This window comes from Harpia harpyja, chromosome 6 (genome assembly GCF_026419915.1).
Source record: "Harpia harpyja isolate bHarHar1 chromosome 6, bHarHar1 primary haplotype, whole genome shotgun sequence".
Classification (NCBI taxonomy): domain Eukaryota; kingdom Metazoa; phylum Chordata; class Aves; order Accipitriformes; family Accipitridae; genus Harpia; species Harpia harpyja.
The window spans coordinates 29,879,132-29,899,057 of NC_068945.1; the positions used below are offsets into that span (position 1 = coordinate 29,879,132).

Genomic DNA, 19,926 nt, shown 5'->3' on the forward strand with positions numbered 1-19,926 from the left:
AGAAGACATTGAAGGTTCACATTCTCATCTTCCCTTGAAGATCTGGTAGTCACTGGTGCTCTCTGACCTTCTCCTTTTTTATTATAAACTCTTCATTATACTTCACTGTGCATAGCAAATCTTGACCACCACAGAATCCCAAAACACAGAAAGAGCAATATCTGAGCCTTCATCAGCTTCCTGACACAGCAAAGAAGAGGAGCAGCATATGCTGCAAAGGATTTTTTCACCATGGACACACAGTAAATTTTCCCAAACCCAAGATAAGATGCTGTTTCCAAACGGTGAAAGAAAGTGGTGGCAGCTCCAAGCAGCCAATTTTGGCTCCATCTGGCTAATTTTGCATTTCAGATGCCCGTCTGACCCAATGATGGTGTCAGCAGCCACTCTCCTGTCCCTCATGCAGGCAGCCCTGTGCCAAGACACTGGTATCGGATGAAGGTACTTCTCCAGACTTCATGGATGCAAAGGAGGGGAAACTGTCTTGTCCCCATTTCTTCACAGGTGCTGGTGGCACCTGGGCCATGGCTCAGAGCTGTAAGAGGTGCCAGAAGCACCAGCCCCAGGAGGAGAACACAGTCATGGCTGGGGACGTTCTGCATGGCTGTAGGTGCCCACCCCCAGGAGTCTGGGGTTTGGGGACTACCAGGGGAGCTGGCAGGGGGATGTGGGCAGGCAGGGGACAGGAAAGGGAGCAGAGAGGACCTAGGGCACCATCTGGTGGCTTCACTCACTGCCTTCCCTAAATCCCTGTCTCAGAGGGTCACTGTATTGCATGGCCAAGGGCTGAAGAAACACCAGGTCTTCCCAAGAGACAGCCCAACAGGACGAAGAGAGCCCTGCCGTTGGCCCAGACTTGCACACCCTTAGGGCACTGCTAGGTGGGACAGTGGTGCAAACCACAGCAGTAATAACCATTTCACTTGGGTGCTGTTCAGTCAAGCATCTCCCTTGATAAAGAACCAGCCCTGGCTGGCTATTTAGAGATGATTTACAGTAGTGACACCCCTCAAAAGGAAAAAGAAGAGTGGAAGACAGAAGCGATGAAGGAGAACACCTTGGACTATACCTTGGACATATATTTCATTGTTGTTATCCACCACAGCAAGCTCTTTCTTATCTACAGATAACGGCAAAATATAGTTGGCGTGTTTCATATGACAGAAGAGTACCCATGCAAGAGCTTGTCCTCTGCAGAAAAGGATGAAACCAACAAACCAATGAATCACTCAAGTGCGCCCTGGTTTTTGCCTTCTCAAATTAGGATTTGCTGTAAAGCATTGTGAAGGACTTGTTTTAAAGGGACCTCACGACCTCAGTGTCACCAACACCCTTTGCAGCGATGCCAGCTAAGACAACACATTGAGAATGATCATGGTGAGAGACTGTATCTCTCAGGACCAAAGGCTCACACCTGGTGGAGAGGGCAAAGGATCCTAGTGCTAACATGGCATCTCCTTTAGAAGGCGGCAGGCAGCGCACTTCCACCTCGCACCACTGCTTACTTTGATAATGGGTCTCCACTTCCCTGAAATCCTGTCAATACAAAAGGATAATTCAACATCTGCGAATCAAAGATTATACCGGTGTAACGTGAGAGCACGCTCTGTGCATAACAGCACCATGCTGGGGGAAGGAAGTGGAGCTGAGGCCCTTAGGGACACAGTTTTTGAAGAGGAATCCATTCTCAACATTCATTTTAAAGCAAAACCTCTAGAGTGAACACAAGCAGCCAGTCATCACCTCTCACCTTTGTGGAGCTGGGGGAGCCAATCCTTAATTTTTCTTTTTTTTTTTTTTTTTTTTCTTTCTTTCCTTTTTCCCCCAATTGCTCAACACTTAAAAATGAACTCCTTTCCTCTTGGTAGTAATATTCATTTTCTGCATCTACTCTCATGGGCCATAGAGTCAGGTAAGACAAAAAGACCAAATGACTGCCTTTTTCCTGAACAAATCTCTGCTACAAAGTAGCTATACCAATATTATATAAATTATATTTCCTAGTCTCTCCTACCTGTGCCTGAAGGCATTTCCTCATACCTCTTTGGAAAACATCATACCATTTAAAAACATCCCTGCTCTCACAGTCTTCTGCTTTATACCTTTCTCTCTCACACTCTCTGATGCTACTGCAGCTGCCCATGGCTTACGATGCTAAAGAAGTGATGTTAGCTTGTGTCAACGTAGCTTCGAAGCTTCCCTTTTCTCATGCAGCAGCCTTTTACCCTTGCAGGGCCAATCCAAAACCCACTGAAAGCAACACAGCAACTCCCCTCATCTTTGGCTAGCTTTGGCGCACACCCCAAATCCCCAGACGTGCCAGTGTTTCTTGGAAATTTTTACTTTTTCACTTAATTGATCAGAACCTGGTGTGATTCTTCCAGTACTTTAACACTGACTCTTCTGGAATAGCCTTTTCTATTCCAAATACCACTCTTCCTCTCATGTTTCATTTTAAACAGCTTCAGCTACTTAATATATAGAATTGGTCAGGCATAAATGTAAGAAACACACTATTTAAAAAGGTAACAGAAAGACAAGACAAATCAATTCACTGCAAAGTGAGATCCTTGCCAGGAAATTTCCACTAGCACCCAGTATTTTTAGCATTTAAAAAGCAAAACACAAAAACTAAGCAACATTATTTTGAAAGTTTTCACTTTTCATCTAATCCACCAGCTTCTGCTGAATATTTTATTGCCATGCTGCAACATATTTATAATTCATCTCATCATTTCTTCAAATTTGTTAAGGAAAGGAATTGTTACACCTGTACAATCCTCTGTAAATTCTTCTGTGAAGACAAATGTTTTCTGGTCATATTAGTAAACACTAAAATTGTTGACTTCAAAAATATTTATTTATAATTGTCGTGATCACTTAACAAATGGAAAACGGGTCTAATAAGCCATGCTGTCTATTCATTGCTCTTTCTGAAATGAATTCCTCAACACTGGGAAGAGAAAAAGCATTTTCCTGTGGTTAAAGAAAGTCCAAATTGCATGTTTGAAATCTCTTCTAATAAAAAGAGCAAAGCAATAAGCGGATTATCTCTTTAAACATAGTATAGGAAGGCTGGAGGCCCTGGAGACATTTTCCATAGCCTCTATCTCTGATGCATAGCAACATTATCTTCAACTAGAGAGGGTCCTATGACCCTGGAACTCAATTTTAATTTGATCTTCTTCTTTAAAGAGGTTTCTATGATTCCTCTCAAGTTATGCTGCATATTCTTATTTTGGGTTGGTTTTGTTTGGTTGTTATTTTGTTGTTGTTTTTTAATCTGAGATAAAACAGCCTCAGCTTTTTGATCCACTGGTTTGATCGTGTTATATGGATATTTAATGTAACCTCTTCCCTATCAGAACTAGAATATGCATCAGCACAAACGGTAGGCAAGTGCCAGCTGTCAGGAGAGAGAAGAGCTTGGACAGGAAATTCACCCCTAGGGCCTCCCTCCTCCTTCCCATCATTCTAAGTTTCAGAACTGGTCTACCTGGCCAAATAACGTATGGGGGTGGGAGTAAAGGAGCCTTATACCCTTGTTGGGAAATACTGGCCAGCTGAAAAAAGGCAAACCTATTGGTTTTGGTGGGGCAGAGGTACCGTGCCTGCTCCCACAGAGGCTCAAAATCCCAAGCGATAACGATGCCCATTGCCAAGAAGAACAGGAAATAGGGGAGCTCGACTTGAACATCTCTGGGCTGGAACCTGGCCCCTGACCCACTTGGCTTATGCAGCCCCAGCAAGGGAGTTTCCTCGGGTTCCCACCTCCTTGTTCCTCTTCCATGTTCTGGAAAGGGCACTGCCACTGAGACATGTTGCCAGGCAGGGATATTTTCTCTGTTTTCCTTTTCTCCATCTTTATCTCTGTCCGTGCATCCAGTCCTCACCGTATACTGCTGATACTGCTGAAGGGAAAGCATTTACTCGGAGGCACAGATTTGAGTCGACTGACTATGGTCACAGCAGGCATCTGTGACTACTTGATGGGATTAGCAGATTATGAGAAAGCATGTTTCACTGTGGGGTTCCCGAGAAAGGAAAAATGGGCAGGTGGATGCTTGGATCTCGGTTAAACTATGCATGAAGGCCTGATGGCCATGTCAGGAAAGCCATAGGCACAGGATCAGATGGACTGCTGCAGGTCAGGATTGGAAGATCAAGCCAGCAAGCAGGGAGGTCTCTGGATTGTCCTGCCATTTACAGAGGATTGAGATTTAAGTATTTCAGCCAGGCCAGGTGACAGAAACCCGCACAGATCCCATCTGCACCATATCTAAGATATGTGTGAGTGCTTGACAAAAGCAGCTTTTCTTTTGCATCAAACGGCTTTGCTGCAAAATAGCTTTGCTGCATCAATGCAGACTGAGCCCCGGTGGGATTTGAACAGATCCATTCTGTTGTTAATGAAGGGCAGTTTAGAAGGAGCCGGGGGTTCGTGAGTCCCTCACGGCTGTGCCCTGAAGTCACTGTGGATCTCTGCAGAGAACTGGGTATGTAAGAGAGTAGTTCTGCCGTACAGAAAGATGTCTGGTCCACATAGGGTCAGATTTTCCCTGTTAGATATTCTCATACAACGTATCAGAGGATTCTTCTAGAGTTGCTTGCTTCTTAGGTGTCTGCAGAATGATGAAAAGGAGAAAAAAGAAATGAAGGAAAATTATTCAAAAGAAGATGAATTAATTCTTAATAAGCAGGCACTGACGTTTGTTCTGTTAGAAATGGCTATAAGTGATCTGCTGAAATGGAAGCTACTACAGTGAGAAATGTTGCTCTGCCAGAGATGAACGTGACTAATCCAGCCCAAGGGATAAAGATGCTTCCTTTACTTGTCACTCTTCCCCCAAAAAGCTGTCAGACAGGGAGGGGAGGGAAAATTGGACTTGGTAAAAAAATAAATCACTTTGGATTCTGTGAAGGAGGAATTCCCTGACCTCCTCAATCCTGTTTCTTCAACAGTTGAGTCTATTCCACACGACTGTTCCTTGTGTAGACAAGGCGCTGACAGACTGATATTTTAAGCGCTGTGTGGCACAGGCCTGCTGTAAGCAAGGTTACACAGCAAGTAGCTGAAATGCCACCGGATGAATGAAGCCCTACCTACACTAGCATTTTCTCTGTTGCCACCACCAAAGGGAAACATTTTACAAAAGTGCGGGAGTGCAGGCACCTCCAAAGCATGCAGGATTAACCCCTCGCTACCCAAGCTGGCTGACAGTCCAGCACGACAGCATGCAAATGCTCTTGTTTCAGGGGCTCTCTGCCCTGCTTCCTTTTACAGCTCCCCCTCTGTGCGCAGCATCCTGCAGCAAGGGCTGGCCTGGACCCTCCACAGCAGAATCAGCCACCATTCAGCAGTCCCAGCTCCCGCTCACAGGCCAAACCCACTGGCCCACAAGTCTCGCTCTTAGGGAAAACACCCTGTTATATTCTAGCACAGCCAGCTGGAGGACAAGTGTCCCAGGCGGTCACAGCCCAAGATGACTGAGAAGGAAGCTGACTGCGGTGCTTGCAACAGTAGTGGAAAGTGCAGTCAAATTCTCCTGTGTAGACATCGTGGGGTCCCGCCACTCACACTCCTCTTCCTTCTGACCAGCACAAGAACTGAAGACACTTAGAATCATAGAATCATAGAATCATTTCGGTTGGAAAAGACCTTCAAGATCATCGAGTCCAACCATTAACCATGCCCCCTAAACCATGCCCTGGAGTACCTGATGGTGTCTGCTCTTGGTGTGAAAGCTCATCCCAGCCCCTCTCTTTGCTTTCTTCTCCTTTGTTTCTCCCATCTCTGCTTGGATCTTTATCCCACGCTGGCTGAGACTACTAGTGCCAGGCCTACTCACACACAGATGCTCCTTTGCTCTTTCTTTGTTGCTTTGTTCCTGCTCTGTTTTACAGACCCACTGCCCCCAAAGCAGTGGTTGAGTGGTGATGTGGGCCACACACAAGCAATTCAGCATAGCCCGGACAGCTCCCCGGTAGGGGAAAAAACCCACACATACTGCATCTCATCATCCAGACCGAATTGTTTCGAGGGGGGCAGCTGATAAAAGCACACTGAAGCATAAACAGGACAGGGAAGAGGGATCAGGACCTACTGTTCTCCCTATCCAACTAATCCAAAATGTAGCCAGAACACAAAACCAGGGATGCTGTCTTTTCCAGTGCATATGATGCACTGGGGTATAAAGCAGTCTTTATAAAACAACCCATCCTTCCCCTCAACAATCAGATACCTGCCTTTGCTACCACCAACCACTGTGGTGCCACAGCAGTAACTGCAGGAGGCCAGTGGCCTTGGGACCAGACCACATGGCAAGTAGATCTGACACAGGGGAGGCCACTTGATTTTAGACCACCTTTTCCTAAAGGTGGGAGTTGTGAAAATGCCTCAGACACTGGAAGACACTGTCCTTCATGAAACAGAGGGATGGTGCCAACTGAAGCTGGCACCATGCTCCACGCTGCATAGGCAACCTGGTGAACTCCCCACCAACAGGACATCAGTGGGAGGAAGCAGGAGACATTTTTCAGGAACGTTAGAAGAATGAATGTATTTTTTTAAGCAGATAAGAGATCTGGAGGGGGAAAAGAACAACAAAGTTCTGAGGACAGGAAGGAAATGTTCCCTGGGGTGCCTGATGCAAGCTTTGTCCCTATGAAACAGCTGATGCCTGCCAAAGGCAGGGTAGAGGGCTGTGTGGACCTCTGGTCTGCTTCATGTGGCCCCCACAACTGATCTGCACCTGCATATTCCAAGATGCAGCTACTTTCACTAGAAGTGGATTTAGTTCCTTGTCTCTAACTCGTAACTCCCAGCCCAGCAAGAAGATCCAAGCCCAAAATGTACCCACACTGCCTTTTCCTGAGCCCCAGAGCTGACAGAGACTGTATCAGCCCAGCCTCCGTTCAGACCATTTTAGCTTCTACCACCACGAAATGGCTCTCAGGTGCTTAATGCCAGTGAGAGCACAGCTGTGTCCAGGGTCTGCCCCCAGTGCAGAGATTCCTCTACCCCAGAGGACTTCTCAGCTGCCTAAATAATCTGGAAAGGGCAATAATAGAGACCAGCATCTGGCCAATTCTCCATGAACATCTGTCCCATTCAGAGGGAGCAGCGACGCCAAACCCCTCAATGCCTTTCAGTGTACGTCATACAGCAAAGCATCTGCATGAAACTGGGACTGCCAGAACTGGTAGAGCTGTAGGAGCAAGGGCTCTGCCGGAAGAGGGAAGATAGCCTACATGTGCAGGCCAGCTGGCGAGTGGATGCCACGTCCCGTTTTCCCCTTTCGGTGGGACTGGAGACACACTTACTGCCTGCTAGGGCCATGGCGACCCTGTGGGTTTTCTTTCCCCAGGTGCCCAGTGCATAAGGGAAGTCTCCAAGAACAGGGCCCCAGCCCTTACCTTCCCTGGAGGACTCTTTCTGGGTGATGGGTTGTTTGTGTCGTTCTCAAGGACAGAATAGACATCAACTTGCTGCAAATCCAGGCACTGCACAGGGAAGAGAGAAGAGAGCAGGGGTCAAATAAACTTAGGTTTAAGACAACTAATTGCCCACTGGGTTGTTTCCCATCTTGTAACTGATATTTTTTAGGAACCCCTGCCATCTCCAAAATTTTGAAGTTCCTGGCCCGAACTTGGGCAAAAAGAAAATCCTTTTCCCCTGAAATCTTTACAGTACTGCTGCATCTTCCTTTTTCAGGCTCACAGAGACAGGCTTTGACGTTACCTACCCTGTGTAAGGCAGTGGAGAACAATGCCAATGCCCCTGCCTCCCTCCGCTCCAAACTGTCCCAGAATCCAGAATAAAGACTCCCCTGCCACATGAAAGGATATTGTGCACCGTGGGGACCACAGGTAACCAGCAGTGCTCTGCATTGCCCAAGACCATTTAGGTGCCTGACACCCACAAGCTCTTGCTCATGGTTATTCTGGGCACATAATAAGGGTGAGAAGAGAGGTGAGGCTGAGGTCTTGAAGCACAGGGGCTGTCAATAATGGGAAATCCTACATCAGGCATGATTTCTATTTATTTTCTGGGTTTTTTTCCAAGCCAGAACTCTCCTTTCTTCTTAGAGTGAGCAAAGAATAATTAAAAAAATCAATACACTCCCAGGCCCTCAAACGTATCAGTGGTCCCACACAGCTACACAGAGAAACACACACGCGCCCCACATGCGTATGCACCCGCTGGTCCCCCAGGTAATCGTGTCACAGGAGATGCGTGTCAGTTTGAGTGATGTTCCAGATCTGCCTGAAGGATCAAACATAACAATCAGGAGGACTTTTCCATGTGTGTTTCAAGGATGACAGCAGGTTGCCAAGGTGGCTGTTTCTCTGGCAACAGGAATATGGGAGGAGCTCCGGCCCAAGAGGGGCAGATGGTATTAGTGGAGAGACTGCAAAGGGAGCGAGGTGCCCTGCAACACAGTGAGGAGGACAAGCAAAACATGGAGGCTTGATTCTGGGGCTGCCAATCACCTGAACCCCCATAATTTCATCCGGAGTTGCAAACGCTCAGCATCTTTTGGGATCACGGCCAGCGGGACAGTGGTTTGAACAGGACCAGATGACAGAGGAGCAGCATTTGGGAGCAGGGCTTGGAACAAACAGGCACTCAGACAGGAGGGGGCCGCAGTGAACAGAGCACCACATGGCTTTCCCATTCCCACTCCTCCCCCGGGAACAGTCAAATTATTTCACCTGTCTGCTTCCCATTCCCAACAACCCGCTTGCCTACACAGACATTCCCAACTATTTGCATGTGCACATGCACACACAGAAAATCCCATTTCTCCGTCCTCTTTTTCAATTCTCTTTGTGATGCTGGCTCCCAGCAGCACGGCTCCGTGTGCCCTTGGCAGGACAGGCAGCCTCTTTCACTGCTCTAGTCTGAAGCCACTCACAAGCAAGAAGGATTCTTTTGGTGTTTAACCTCCAAAAAAGATTCCCTCCCTCCACAAGCTCTCTTCCCATGGAGGCTGTTGACAATGCTGGCCCTTTGCTGGCCAGTTGGAAAGCTGGTGTCTCCAACCGCCATTTGCAAATTAATTACTTTTACTTGGTCACGGACCACCTGCTGCTGTCACAGTGGAGGCACACAGGCCTCTCTCCTCCCCGCTGGCAGATGCCTTCCCATCCCCAAGCAGCTTCCTTGTTTCCCTTGCACTGGGAAAAGCTCCTGTGCTCTGGAACCTGCCTGCACCACAGGAGGTCTGTTTGCTGCTCAAAAAGCTTGTTAGAAGTGTAAAGCGGATGAAGCAAGTCCCTCGGATTGTTATTTCCAAGCTGCTTGTTAACTAGGCAGCTAAGCTGGAAGACAGAGGAAAACACAGGTTTGGGTCTGGGCAGTGCAGTGAGGTAGAGCTGCTCCAGGGCTGCAGTAGGACAAAGAGGTCTAGGAACACCTAGCAGTGTAGTGGGAACAAAGTGGGTGCCCAGCTGCACCCTTATTAGCAGGGCTTTTTGCTACCTGCTGCTTTTCCCTGTGTACACCACCCTCACGAGGTAAACGGTGGCACCTGGAAGAGCCAGTGGGGAAAGCATTTGCTCCTAGGGATGTGCAGCAGGATGGCTTTGCAGTAGGTGTGCTAGGACCCTTCCCACGCCAGGGGTGAGCCTTGCTGCTGTGTAGGGTAACACAAAGCGTTTAACAAGCTGCACCAGCCAGTTCCAAGCCCTTCCTTCGATGTCCTGTGCTGCCTCCTGCTGCTCCTGCTCCCAGCTCCAGGCCTGCAAGGACACTGTGGTTCCCTGACCCGACTTTTTTGCAGACTCTGACCTCTTGCTTTCCCCCACAGACAGCACATCTGGCACATGCTGGCCTCCTGTCCCATCCCCTAATCTCTGACCTCCTTCTTTATCTCATCACTTGGAGTTACTTCTCACTTGTCCTTCCCTTTTCCTTGCCTTAGCTTATCCCAATGGTGACCGCAGATCTCTGCCCTCCCTGTGAATTAAGCACTAAGTGTTCAACACCCAATTTAACACCAACGGGTTTTCACAACGTACCTAATTTCAAATGCAGTTTGCAGGGCTGGGTTTACACCATGCAGAGTCCCAACAAAATTTAGCAGCAGGGCACCAGAGTCATGTTTCAAAGAAAATAAGGTTTGTCGACTTTCAACTCCCCTCACCTGTCCTGAGGGCCCATCCAATGCAGGGTCCCCATCCCAGGGCTCTTGTCCTCTCTCCCCCATTAACATCCCGGTTACACCTCGCAGCCCTGTGCTCCCCCGCCTTCACCTCGCAGCCCCGCTCTCACCATGTACTGTGACTGCAGCGGGAGTTGCTACTTCATGCCCGAACGAGTCACCTTGCAGCAGCTGCTCCACGGTAAAGTAACCTCCAGCAGGCGGGCTCATACCCCCCAACACGCAGGAGACGGTCTGAGGCTGCTTGCAGCTCCGCCAAAGAGGGCTGAGCCACCTGCCCTGCACACCGGGCTGGCTAAGAGGCCCGCACAGCTGGCGAGTGGTTAACGGGCTCCGGGGGAGGGCCGGCTGGGCCAGGTCCATTGGGCTCCTGCAAGCACAGGGACCCAGCCAGCTCCCGGGACTGCCTGTGCCTAAGGCTGGCTCTGCTGGCTTGCTGTATTAGCCTTAGTGGGGCCTCCTGAACAGAGCAACATGATGAAACATGTAATTAAGATGGAGCTAAGGATGCATGACGAGGCCGACTGAGCAAAAAATGGATTTGATTTTTTTTTGTCTCCTTGCCGAAATCATCCACTTCAGCAGGAAACTACCCATTCGGATTTTTATAAGCCTGAATTAAAAAGAAATTACTTGATACAAATGAAAAGGTTTATAACCTGCAACCTCCTTTACCCAAAGCATTGCTTTTTGCCCAGAATAGACATATCACATACAATACATAACACTTTCTTTTAAACCTCCACTCCAAAAATTAAAGGGCCATAAAATGGCGCACCCCCACCTGTGAAATGAGAATGAGAAGGGGGCAGGCCCATCCTCTTGTTCTTCATATCTGCCCCCTATCAGGTCTCCTGCCTCCTTGGCAGAGCTTTACTCCTCTCTGTAGTACATTCTCCAGAGCTTCACTGTGTTTAGTTTAAATGATTAATGCAGCAAAGCTTACAGGTTTTCCTCGGAGAGACTTTTCCAGCCCTTATGGACCTCGCAGTCAGAAAGGTTTCCTAATATTCAGGCAACATCCTCCTCTACTCACTTTCATTTTATTCCTCCTTGTTTGTCCCACAGATCACGGGGAAAAAAACCCACCTTCCCTTCTTAGCAGAGCAGCCCTCCCACGGGAGTAAAAGGAGAAAAAGGAATCCATTTTAAATGGAGCTGGATGGATTCTAAATAGGATTAGGGGTCATGGTTACTTGAGGTAGCTGAGGTCTGGGCCTGACATTTCAGGAGAGCCACTCCAATCCTGTTACCTATGATGCTGCAGCTACTGGGCTTGAGAAGTGGGAGCAGTCAGCGTTCCTCAGTCTGACGAATGGAAAAGGAGATCCTATGCAATGAAAAAGCAAATGCTCCAAAAAGGAGACCCCCTTCACTTTCTTCCTGCCCTTTTCCCCCTGAGAGCTAGTCAGCCTGCTCAGGACTGCAGCAGCCTGTGACACTGACACTGGTGAAAGTGTCACAGCAGGAGCTCTAAACAGCTGGGGTTGTTGGGGGGAGCATTTCTCTCTGCCCCTTTCCTGAGCCATCATTCTCCAGCTGGGAAGGGCATGTCCTTGAGGCACTCTACAGTACAAAGTGGGGCTGAAATCCCCTCTTCCCTCCTGACTTCTGGAGACCCTTCTACCTCTACCCCCAGGAATCCTCTCTGGCCCCACACTTGCTGCTCTGTGCTGCCACACTGCTGGCAAAGGGAAGGGTGCTGCCCAGCAGGGCATGGTGCAAGGCTTTGGCACTGAGGAGGCCACGAGTGTGACCAGGATGGAGACACGCAACATGCACAGTCCTGAGAGGAGCTAAGCAGGCCAGAGCACAGGAGCAAGGCCACCAGTACGAGGCTGGTACGCAGGTATTTTCTGGTCTCTTCTGTCAGGTGGCTGGAGATAGGACAAGAGGAAATGGCCTCGAGTTGAGGCAAGGGAGATTTAGGTTAGATATTAGGAAAAATTTTTTTACTGAGAGGGTTGTCAAACATTGGAATGGGCTGCCCAGGGAAGTGATTGAGTCACCATCCCTGGAGATATTCAAAAAACGAGTGGACAGGGTACTCCAGGGCATGGTTTAGGGGGCATGGTTAATGGTTGGACTCGATAATCTTGAAGGTCTTTTCCAACCGAAATGATTCTATGATTCTATATTGCTTATGTTTCACATCATGATAGTGGTGGTGCCTGTAGCATGGCAGAGCAGGGAAAGGAAGGGTTGTACCATGATGTGGACAGAAAGAGTGAAGGGTGATTCTGGTACTCACATCATAGACAGGAGGTGGTGGTGGTGGAATGGCGGAAGGGGGCTGCGTTTCCACCTTCTGTCTCAGGATATTTAGCTGGTTCCTTCTAGGGCACAACACCTGCTCAGGACAAGATACCGAATGACACATTTGGAGAAAACACCATCTCCCCAAAGATGAAGTGAACACGAATGTCATGTCAAAGCCAGCTGCTCGCGCACCCCCTGAGTGCTTCCACAGCAAAGAGTGCTGGCACTCTATGCACAACGCGGGTTGGTCCCTTTCCTCACCACAGGGTAAAATGGAGGAGTCTGATGACTTACACTGGAGCAGTGGAAAGGAGAACTGGGCTCTGTGCATACATAGAAATCACTTCCACCACTGAAACTTAGCTGGTTGGAGGGTGTGAGTATTTAACAGTATACAACAATGCTGCAGGACAGGGAGTAAAGCAGGGCCCTGTTCAAAGTGTGTGGGGGAATTTCAGAGAGGCAAAACGCAGTGACTTTTGTCAGGATTTGGCCAGGAAGCTTTTGCTAATATGCAGTCTAGAGAAGAGCGCCAGACGACCATTAATGATGACATACAGTCAGTGATACCCTAACATGCAAATCCAGCATGGAGTTGAAGGAAGAATGTCTCTTCCTCTGAAATGTTTCTTGCATCAGATGAATTCTCCTTGAACATGTTCCATTCATGCACAAATAAGGGTTAGCCCTGCTCAGCAAGCCAGAGAGGAGGCACGAAAGGCAGAAGGCTTTGCTAAGTATCTCTGTTCTAATTCAGAAAGAAGTGGGATGATTATATTCACATCACATGAAAACGATGAACTGCTTTCCAGTCCATTAGTAACTAAGGAGGATGCTAAATAGCTTCTCTTAAAGATAAACATTTTTAAACCAGCAGGTCTGAGCAAGCTGTGGTGAGAAATATGGGCTGTGTTCTGCAGGAAGGCAAATGTAATGACTGCACGATCTCTTTGGGCCCCAAGGAGAGCCTGTAGGTCTGAGACTTGCTGGCCCACCTCAAAACCTAGAGATGCCAATCGGCAAGTCGTGACAGTGCCTCCCTCCTCATCCCCATGGAGACGCTGTCTAGGCAAGCAGACATGGGGGCCTGCCTCCAGCCTAGTCACTCTGCCGCTTCCACTCCTTCCCCCTCCATCAGACTGCCTGCAAGGTAAGTCTCACAAGATTAGCAGGTGTGCCAACTGCTGCCATTCTGTTTTCAACCTCATGATCTCTGACTGTGTGTGCTGAAGCCTGATGGTCCCTGGAGTCGTAGGACTGTACCAGCAGCACAGCCTCCACATAAAAATGCATGCAGAGAGTCTGCTGTTGTGGCAGCAGAGAGCAGCTTGAAAGAGTAAATATGGGGCATACTCTACCTAGAAAACAACAATCCCCAAATTCCATTCTGAAAGACATCAGATTATTTTAATCCAGCCTTGAGATCTCTGGAAGAATGCGGAGGGTGCTATTGGAACGCCTGAGGGTGGCAGTACTAGGAGCAGTAGGTTTTCCCCCAAGCAACAGGGATTCCAGTATCATGACTCCAGAGTTTTTTTACACAGGGCCCCTGTCTCATCCAGATCTTTCAGCCCTACTTTTGGCTTTTCTTCTCCTGCTCTCTACATCCTTTCTTCCCCACTCCTGGTTTCCCCTTTGCCCTCGGCTACTCATCCCAGCTTCTACTTCCTTACCTAGCTGGACCCAGCCTGTGCCACTAGTCTGCTCACCTGGGGGGCCCTGTCAAACCAGTCTGAACACCCTCCTCCAAGCTCCAGTGCTTCCTCACTCCGGATTCCCTCCCAAGGCTCCTTCTTCCAGCCTCACAGAATCACTGCTGTTGGAAGGTGCCTCTGGAGATTGTCTAGTCCAATCCCCCTCTGCTCAAAGCAGAGCCAACTAAAGCAGATTGCTCCTTGGGTCCTTGTCTCTCTCTTTTTCCAGTTAGTTGGGACTTCCACACAGGCTTCCTTGCAATCCTTGTCCTCACCTTCCCCTCTCACTCTGTCTCTTAATGTTTTCTCTGCCAAACACATGCCCAAGGCTCTGGTCCCCATCCCCTCCACGCTGCAGATATTGTTTTCTTCTGTGGTGCCCAAGCCATGGCTCAGGAACACAGTTGCACGGTCTCCCTGTAATCAGGTTGTGCCCTTGAACCAGAATAGCCCCCATCTTGAAAGAGGATTAGAAACAGGGAAAGTCCTGCCCTCCTCCCGCCACCAGGGCTGCAACAGACTTGCTTGGGTGCATAGGACATTACCTGTCTGACTGGCACCATGTGGAAAGGGGCTTCTTTAGACAACTGAGCTGCTAAATTGACAAGAGCCACGACTGAGCATGCACAAACTGCAATTTTCCAAAAACCCATCACAAGGCTATGTCTCCTTGAATATTTTCAGTGCCAACACACTGCTAGTGTGACTTCTTGCCCTGTGTCAGAACCTTGCTCTAAAGCAGAGCATGCCAGAGTCAAAATGATTACCAGAATTTCTTTAATGGACAAATCAATGACTCGTTTTGTCTTTCCTGTAATCTTTTTTCTCAGAAAGACTGAACTTAAAAAAAGAAAATAAACCTGAGGCAGACACCCAGCATCGAAAATTTCAGCACGGGGACTTCCAATCCAGCCAAGTTAGAAGCAAATGAAATAAATTCCTAGAATGGGTTGTGCCAGGTATTGCTTTTTATTTGGTTATAACTTGCCTTTCTTTTCCACAGAAGCAGAGCTGTTGCAGTGATGCTCAATGCAGCAAGAAGAGTGGTAAGGGTAACGAGGATTTCCCACCCATAAGAGGTCTCTATGTACCCTGTACCTGTAACAAAGGCAGCGAAAAATTCACAGTGTGAGCGGAAGGTACAATCCTGCTGCATTTTTATCCCTGGAAAGAGCCTTGAGAGAACTAAAATACAGAAGCAGTGCAGAATACAGTGGCACAGATGCACACACCCTTAAAAACCTAGTCTGACTGAACAGAGAGCAGGGTGCAGCTGAAGACTCACTCAAAAGAGACAAGATATAAGCAGCTGCACTTCATGTAGATTAGAGGGAGGTGGCATAACTATGAGAGCCAAGAAAGGTGGTAGGTAGAGGCTGGCAAAGGACTTTAGTGATAGGGGCAGAAAGACAGATGATAGAAAGCACACAGGCCACACAAACTAGCAGGGTGGGTACTGCAGACATCCTGTGACCAGTGTAGCAAAGCTGTTTCGTCATGGCTCTTTGCACGTACACTTTCTAAGAAGTTTTTCATATCCAGCATTCAGTAATGCAAATCCAGCCAGTCAGCAGCATGCATGTCCTTATCACTTTTCTATAACATTCCTCTTATCTCGGCATGAAGCTCTCCCTTGCTTTCCAGTCTGCACATTAACGGAACAGCCAACCCCTTGTACCACATGGAAAAAGGGGAGGGATTACGGTGAGCCCCTAATCTGTTCGTGAGCCCCTAACAGTGAGTGCCTAACTTGTACATCTGATTACAGCGAGCACCCTAACCACTGACCTTGTGTTCAACCACTGACCTTGTGTTCAACCGTCTCTGTCGCACTGCTAAAAGCCAAACCGCACTGTCTCCTGAACACTGACACCTAAAAGCACCCTCTGACCCAGTGCCCAGGCTCCCTGGTTAGACCCTGACTTTAAGCCTGGTGTTCCCAGGAGGCTGCAGCAGGGCAGACAAAAATTACTGCAACTTCATGTCCCCATCTGTGCATTGGGAACAGTAGCACAGGTCACCTGTGTAAAGTGCATTCAACTCTGATGGCATTAAATGTTGGGCATAAAGTATTATTCCCACCTGACTTCATAGTGTGTCTGTGTAAAGGAAAAGAAGAGCAAAGATCATCTTTTCATAGCCAGCTTCAGCTGACGTTTAGCTGCCTGCCCTTCCTTTCTGGTTCTTCACTTACCTCTAGCAAGGACAAACACTCCCTTTCCCATTTTCTGGATGTCATTCCATTTGACCTCGCAGTAGTATGTGCCAGTAGAAGAGGTGTTTTCAAGTGGCATGATTCTGTGGTCATAAGATATGGTAGCAGTCTTATTCTCTTTTCCAGAAGGGATGTCTACTTTTTCTGACCTACTACAGATGGATATTTTCTGGCCCAGTGAATTAATCCAGTAATAGAAGATTGAAAATTTGGTGTATTTCGGCATGTAAGGGAAGGTAACTTTACAGGGGATGGATATTCCTTCCTTGAGCAGTGCAACCTGGATCGGAGGTATCTGCTGTACATCGACATTTCCCCCTGTAAGGGTAATAATTGTTAGCAGTCACCAAACATCACTTTGAGTCAGGAGGGGACTGCTGCCCCAAAGACAGGATCACAGAGTGAAAATAACCCTATGTCAGGAAGCACGCCCGTAGCACGCAGTGTTGGCCCTTGTCAGAGATTGAGTGATTCAGACCACGTGCCCTGTGTCATCTGCCACATCTCTTAGGTAATGGCTGTGTGATTTGCAATAGCCTGTTGCATTCACAGGCTTCCCCGTTTCCCTTGTGAGCTCCTCTGTACAACGCCAGCACACAGAAAGACAGGAAATGAAGCGGGAAGTGAACTGATTTTGCAGTGGTGTGAGACTGTATTTACAGCGCATTAATAGAAAGTGATTTTCCAAGACAAACGCTAGCTGGACATCTGAAACTCCTCAGTTACAAACCTCTCCTTGGGCATCTACACGTGGCAATGTGATGACTGCGCCAGTGAAGATGCTGTATGCAAGCAGGTGTTATCAGTGGGACTGTGTATTTCTGAAGCATGAGTGAGGAAGGAAATTGCATATTCTGTACAGGGGCCAGCACCAGGGCCATGAGAAATAAGACACAGCTTAATCACTCCCAACTTTTGCTGCTGTAAATGGGCAGAAAAGCGCAAGACTCGATGGTAGATATGAGAACTATCTGCAGAAGCCTGCAAGTATCTATATGTGACAGTATCTTAGGCAGAGAGATGGGAGATCGTGCCCTTCATGTGCTTCCCCCTTACACAGACAGGGCTGTTGAAAGTGATCTATCACTGCAGACAATTATGTCAGGAGTTACAAGAGAGGATGAATAAGGACAGATGAGGAACCACACCATGGTTCACTCCCTGTTTTGTTTAACAAAAAATAAAAAACTAAGAGTGAGCCACAGGCTAGTAAGGAGCCTGGGGTACAGGACCTCTTTGGCTTCCCAGCCAAATTTGGGTTTAACATCAGGCAGTCTCTGGATCTATTTGTTTGGCAGCTGACATAACACCATATATAAAGCAACTTAAGAAGAGACCCATGCAAACCATTGTTGTCCTTAAAAAGGGGAACTGGAAACTAACACACGAGTCTTCTTACAAGATGAAAGATTCTTTCAGAGACATGGAAATAGAAGGGGAAAAAAAAAAAGTAGAGAGAGAAGTAGGGGATGGGCGGGCTTTTCCATTCATGCTTTTGATGGGATTCCCTGGGGTTCTGCATCTATGAACAGGCTCATAACAAGGCATTAAAGCTGTCCCAGAGTACAGCCAGGCTTGCTTTCCTGTCATCGTGCACTAACGCTGCATTGCAACAGTAGCAGCATCTCTGCACAGCAGGACTCAGCATCGGAAAAGGCGACTCAGGAGTTAGTGTTGCTGAATGCTGAGCACTGAGGAAGCATTGTGGGGGGCAATAGTGGAGGGAGGGCATGGCCACTGTCCAGAAAAGACTGTTGGGAAGTAACATCCGTTAAGGAAAATCCTCTACAGATGACATAGCCAGGGACAATAGCCTGAGAGTAAGGAAGAGCTTAGGCTACATCACTAGAAAAATGTTCCTAGCTGTAAAAGCAACCAAGATACAGTACAGTCCTAAGGGAAATGCTCATTCCTTGTGAGTGCACAGTCCTATGTACACTAGATACAATATTATGGAAAGATGGTAACAGAAAATCCTGCAGACACTGCAAGAGTGATAACCTGAGCAGTCTTTTCTGGGCCTTATTTTCTAAAAAAATTCATCATTCATCGTCCTTTTCCTCATCTCTACCCAGCAGAACACACATGAATATAGTTTCTATACAAGACATGGCTAAACACTGCTGTAACAAAACAGAGGAGAGATCCATCTTCTTACAGTATCCCAGGAGCCATTAGCTTGAGAAGAACATGCCAGGGAAAAAGCCAAACCATTTTATTTAGGTTATCTAACCCTTCTCCCATGTTCCTCCTTTCTTGAGGATTCTCTCTCTCAGCTTTGAAATGCTTAAAAGACAGAAATAGCAGCAGCGTGCAAATTCCTAGAGGGGATCTCTGGAAATTAGCAAAAGATAGCAGCTGGAAATGCTCTAATATGAACAAATGTGAGAGTAAACAAAAGGAATAAAAAAACATTTTTTTTTACCTCCACATTGAAGCAACCAAAGAAACAGGAAGATGACTTTTAGATTAGAGGCCATGATGGGGGTCAAAGGCTGTGAGAAAGCAACCAGATATGAAGATCCAAAAGGCAAAAGAGATGGGGGCTTGTCAGGTATTTCCACGCCCGGAGCAGCTGGTTGAGTCCCTCCCGTTTGTGAAAGGACGAGCAGGATGGACACACACAGCTTTGGCAAGCTGTTCCTGGCAGATGCAGGCTCTTCTGCTTTTTGGTCAGACTCCTCCCCGCACCAGGGTTCATTTCACTGTACTATTACGATGGTGTTACACTTAGCAGTGGGTGTCCAAAGATTAGACCATAAGCTCTTTAATGCGTATAGCTTTGTCTTCCGATGACCATAAAATATCACATGCATTTAAAGCAAACTTTGTCACCTTCCACAGTGACTGAAGCTCCATGTTGGAATATGGAAAAAAAGTGCTTTGACTGATGCAGATTGAGGCCATTTGAGGTGAATGTGGTCAAATTCAGGGTAGGGTTCAACTGACTCTGGAGCAATGGAGAAGCTTAAAAGTGGCACAGTGAGATTTTTAACATAATTTTGCAAGGATTTATTTACACAGTTGTTTTGGAACAGCTATTCCTGATTATCTCACTGCATGGACCTTCCAGGTTTTGGGATAAGGTCATCTTACTTCAAATTATCTTAATCAAGTGCTTTGTTCACATGGGGAAGCTACTGGGCAGTGCCACAGGGTGTGGGTTCAGGGCAGAGTAGCACCATCAAACTCCTTCTTTATGTGAACACTCAAGTGTGCGACCACCTGTTTTGCCTTCAACATGGAAAACAAGTACCCACATCAGCAGTCAGTACAGAGGAACGGCTCCACTGTACTCCTGACTGCACAAAACTTCCCTCCACAGCCAAGTCCTCCACTAGGTCACTTCAGAGGAAGGCACTCTTATTCCAGAAGTGAGAACAACCAGACAGCGAATTCATTCCCAACAGCTGGGATGTCTCAGATCCACACAGCTTTGCAATGCAGGCAAGCCCTAAGAAATCTATTGTAGGAAAATCTAAGGAGAGCCCTTTGAAGAAGAAAACCTTCTTTTTGTGGGAGGATCCTGCTGCCTATACTCATGAAGAGTCTTTGATTTCAACGAAAGCTTGTTTTTAGCTAAGACATCTGC

General features: G+C 47.6%; 1 protein-coding gene across 2 annotated transcripts; it reads right to left on the reverse strand.

Moving 5' to 3' along the window:
• Nucleotides 1-2,660: 2,660 nt before the first annotated feature.
• NFAM1 (NFAT activating protein with ITAM motif 1) lies at nt 2,661-19,034 on the reverse strand. 2 transcript variants are annotated; one of them, XM_052790140.1, is made up of 6 exons: nt 18,760-19,034; nt 16,314-16,652; nt 15,108-15,217; nt 12,418-12,516; nt 7,417-7,503; nt 2,661-4,622 (listed from the first exon to the last, which is right to left on the reverse strand). In XM_052790140.1, exons 1-6 carry the CDS (start codon nt 18,812-18,814, stop codon nt 4,563-4,565), a joined length of 750 nt encoding a protein of 249 aa, XP_052646100.1. In that variant the 5' UTR covers nt 18,815-19,034; the 3' UTR covers nt 2,661-4,562. The 2 variants fall into 2 exon arrangements, with proteins under 2 accessions (XP_052646100.1, XP_052646101.1); XM_052790141.1 differs by lacking the exon at nt 12,418-12,516.
• Nucleotides 19,035-19,926: the final 892 nt, after the last annotated feature.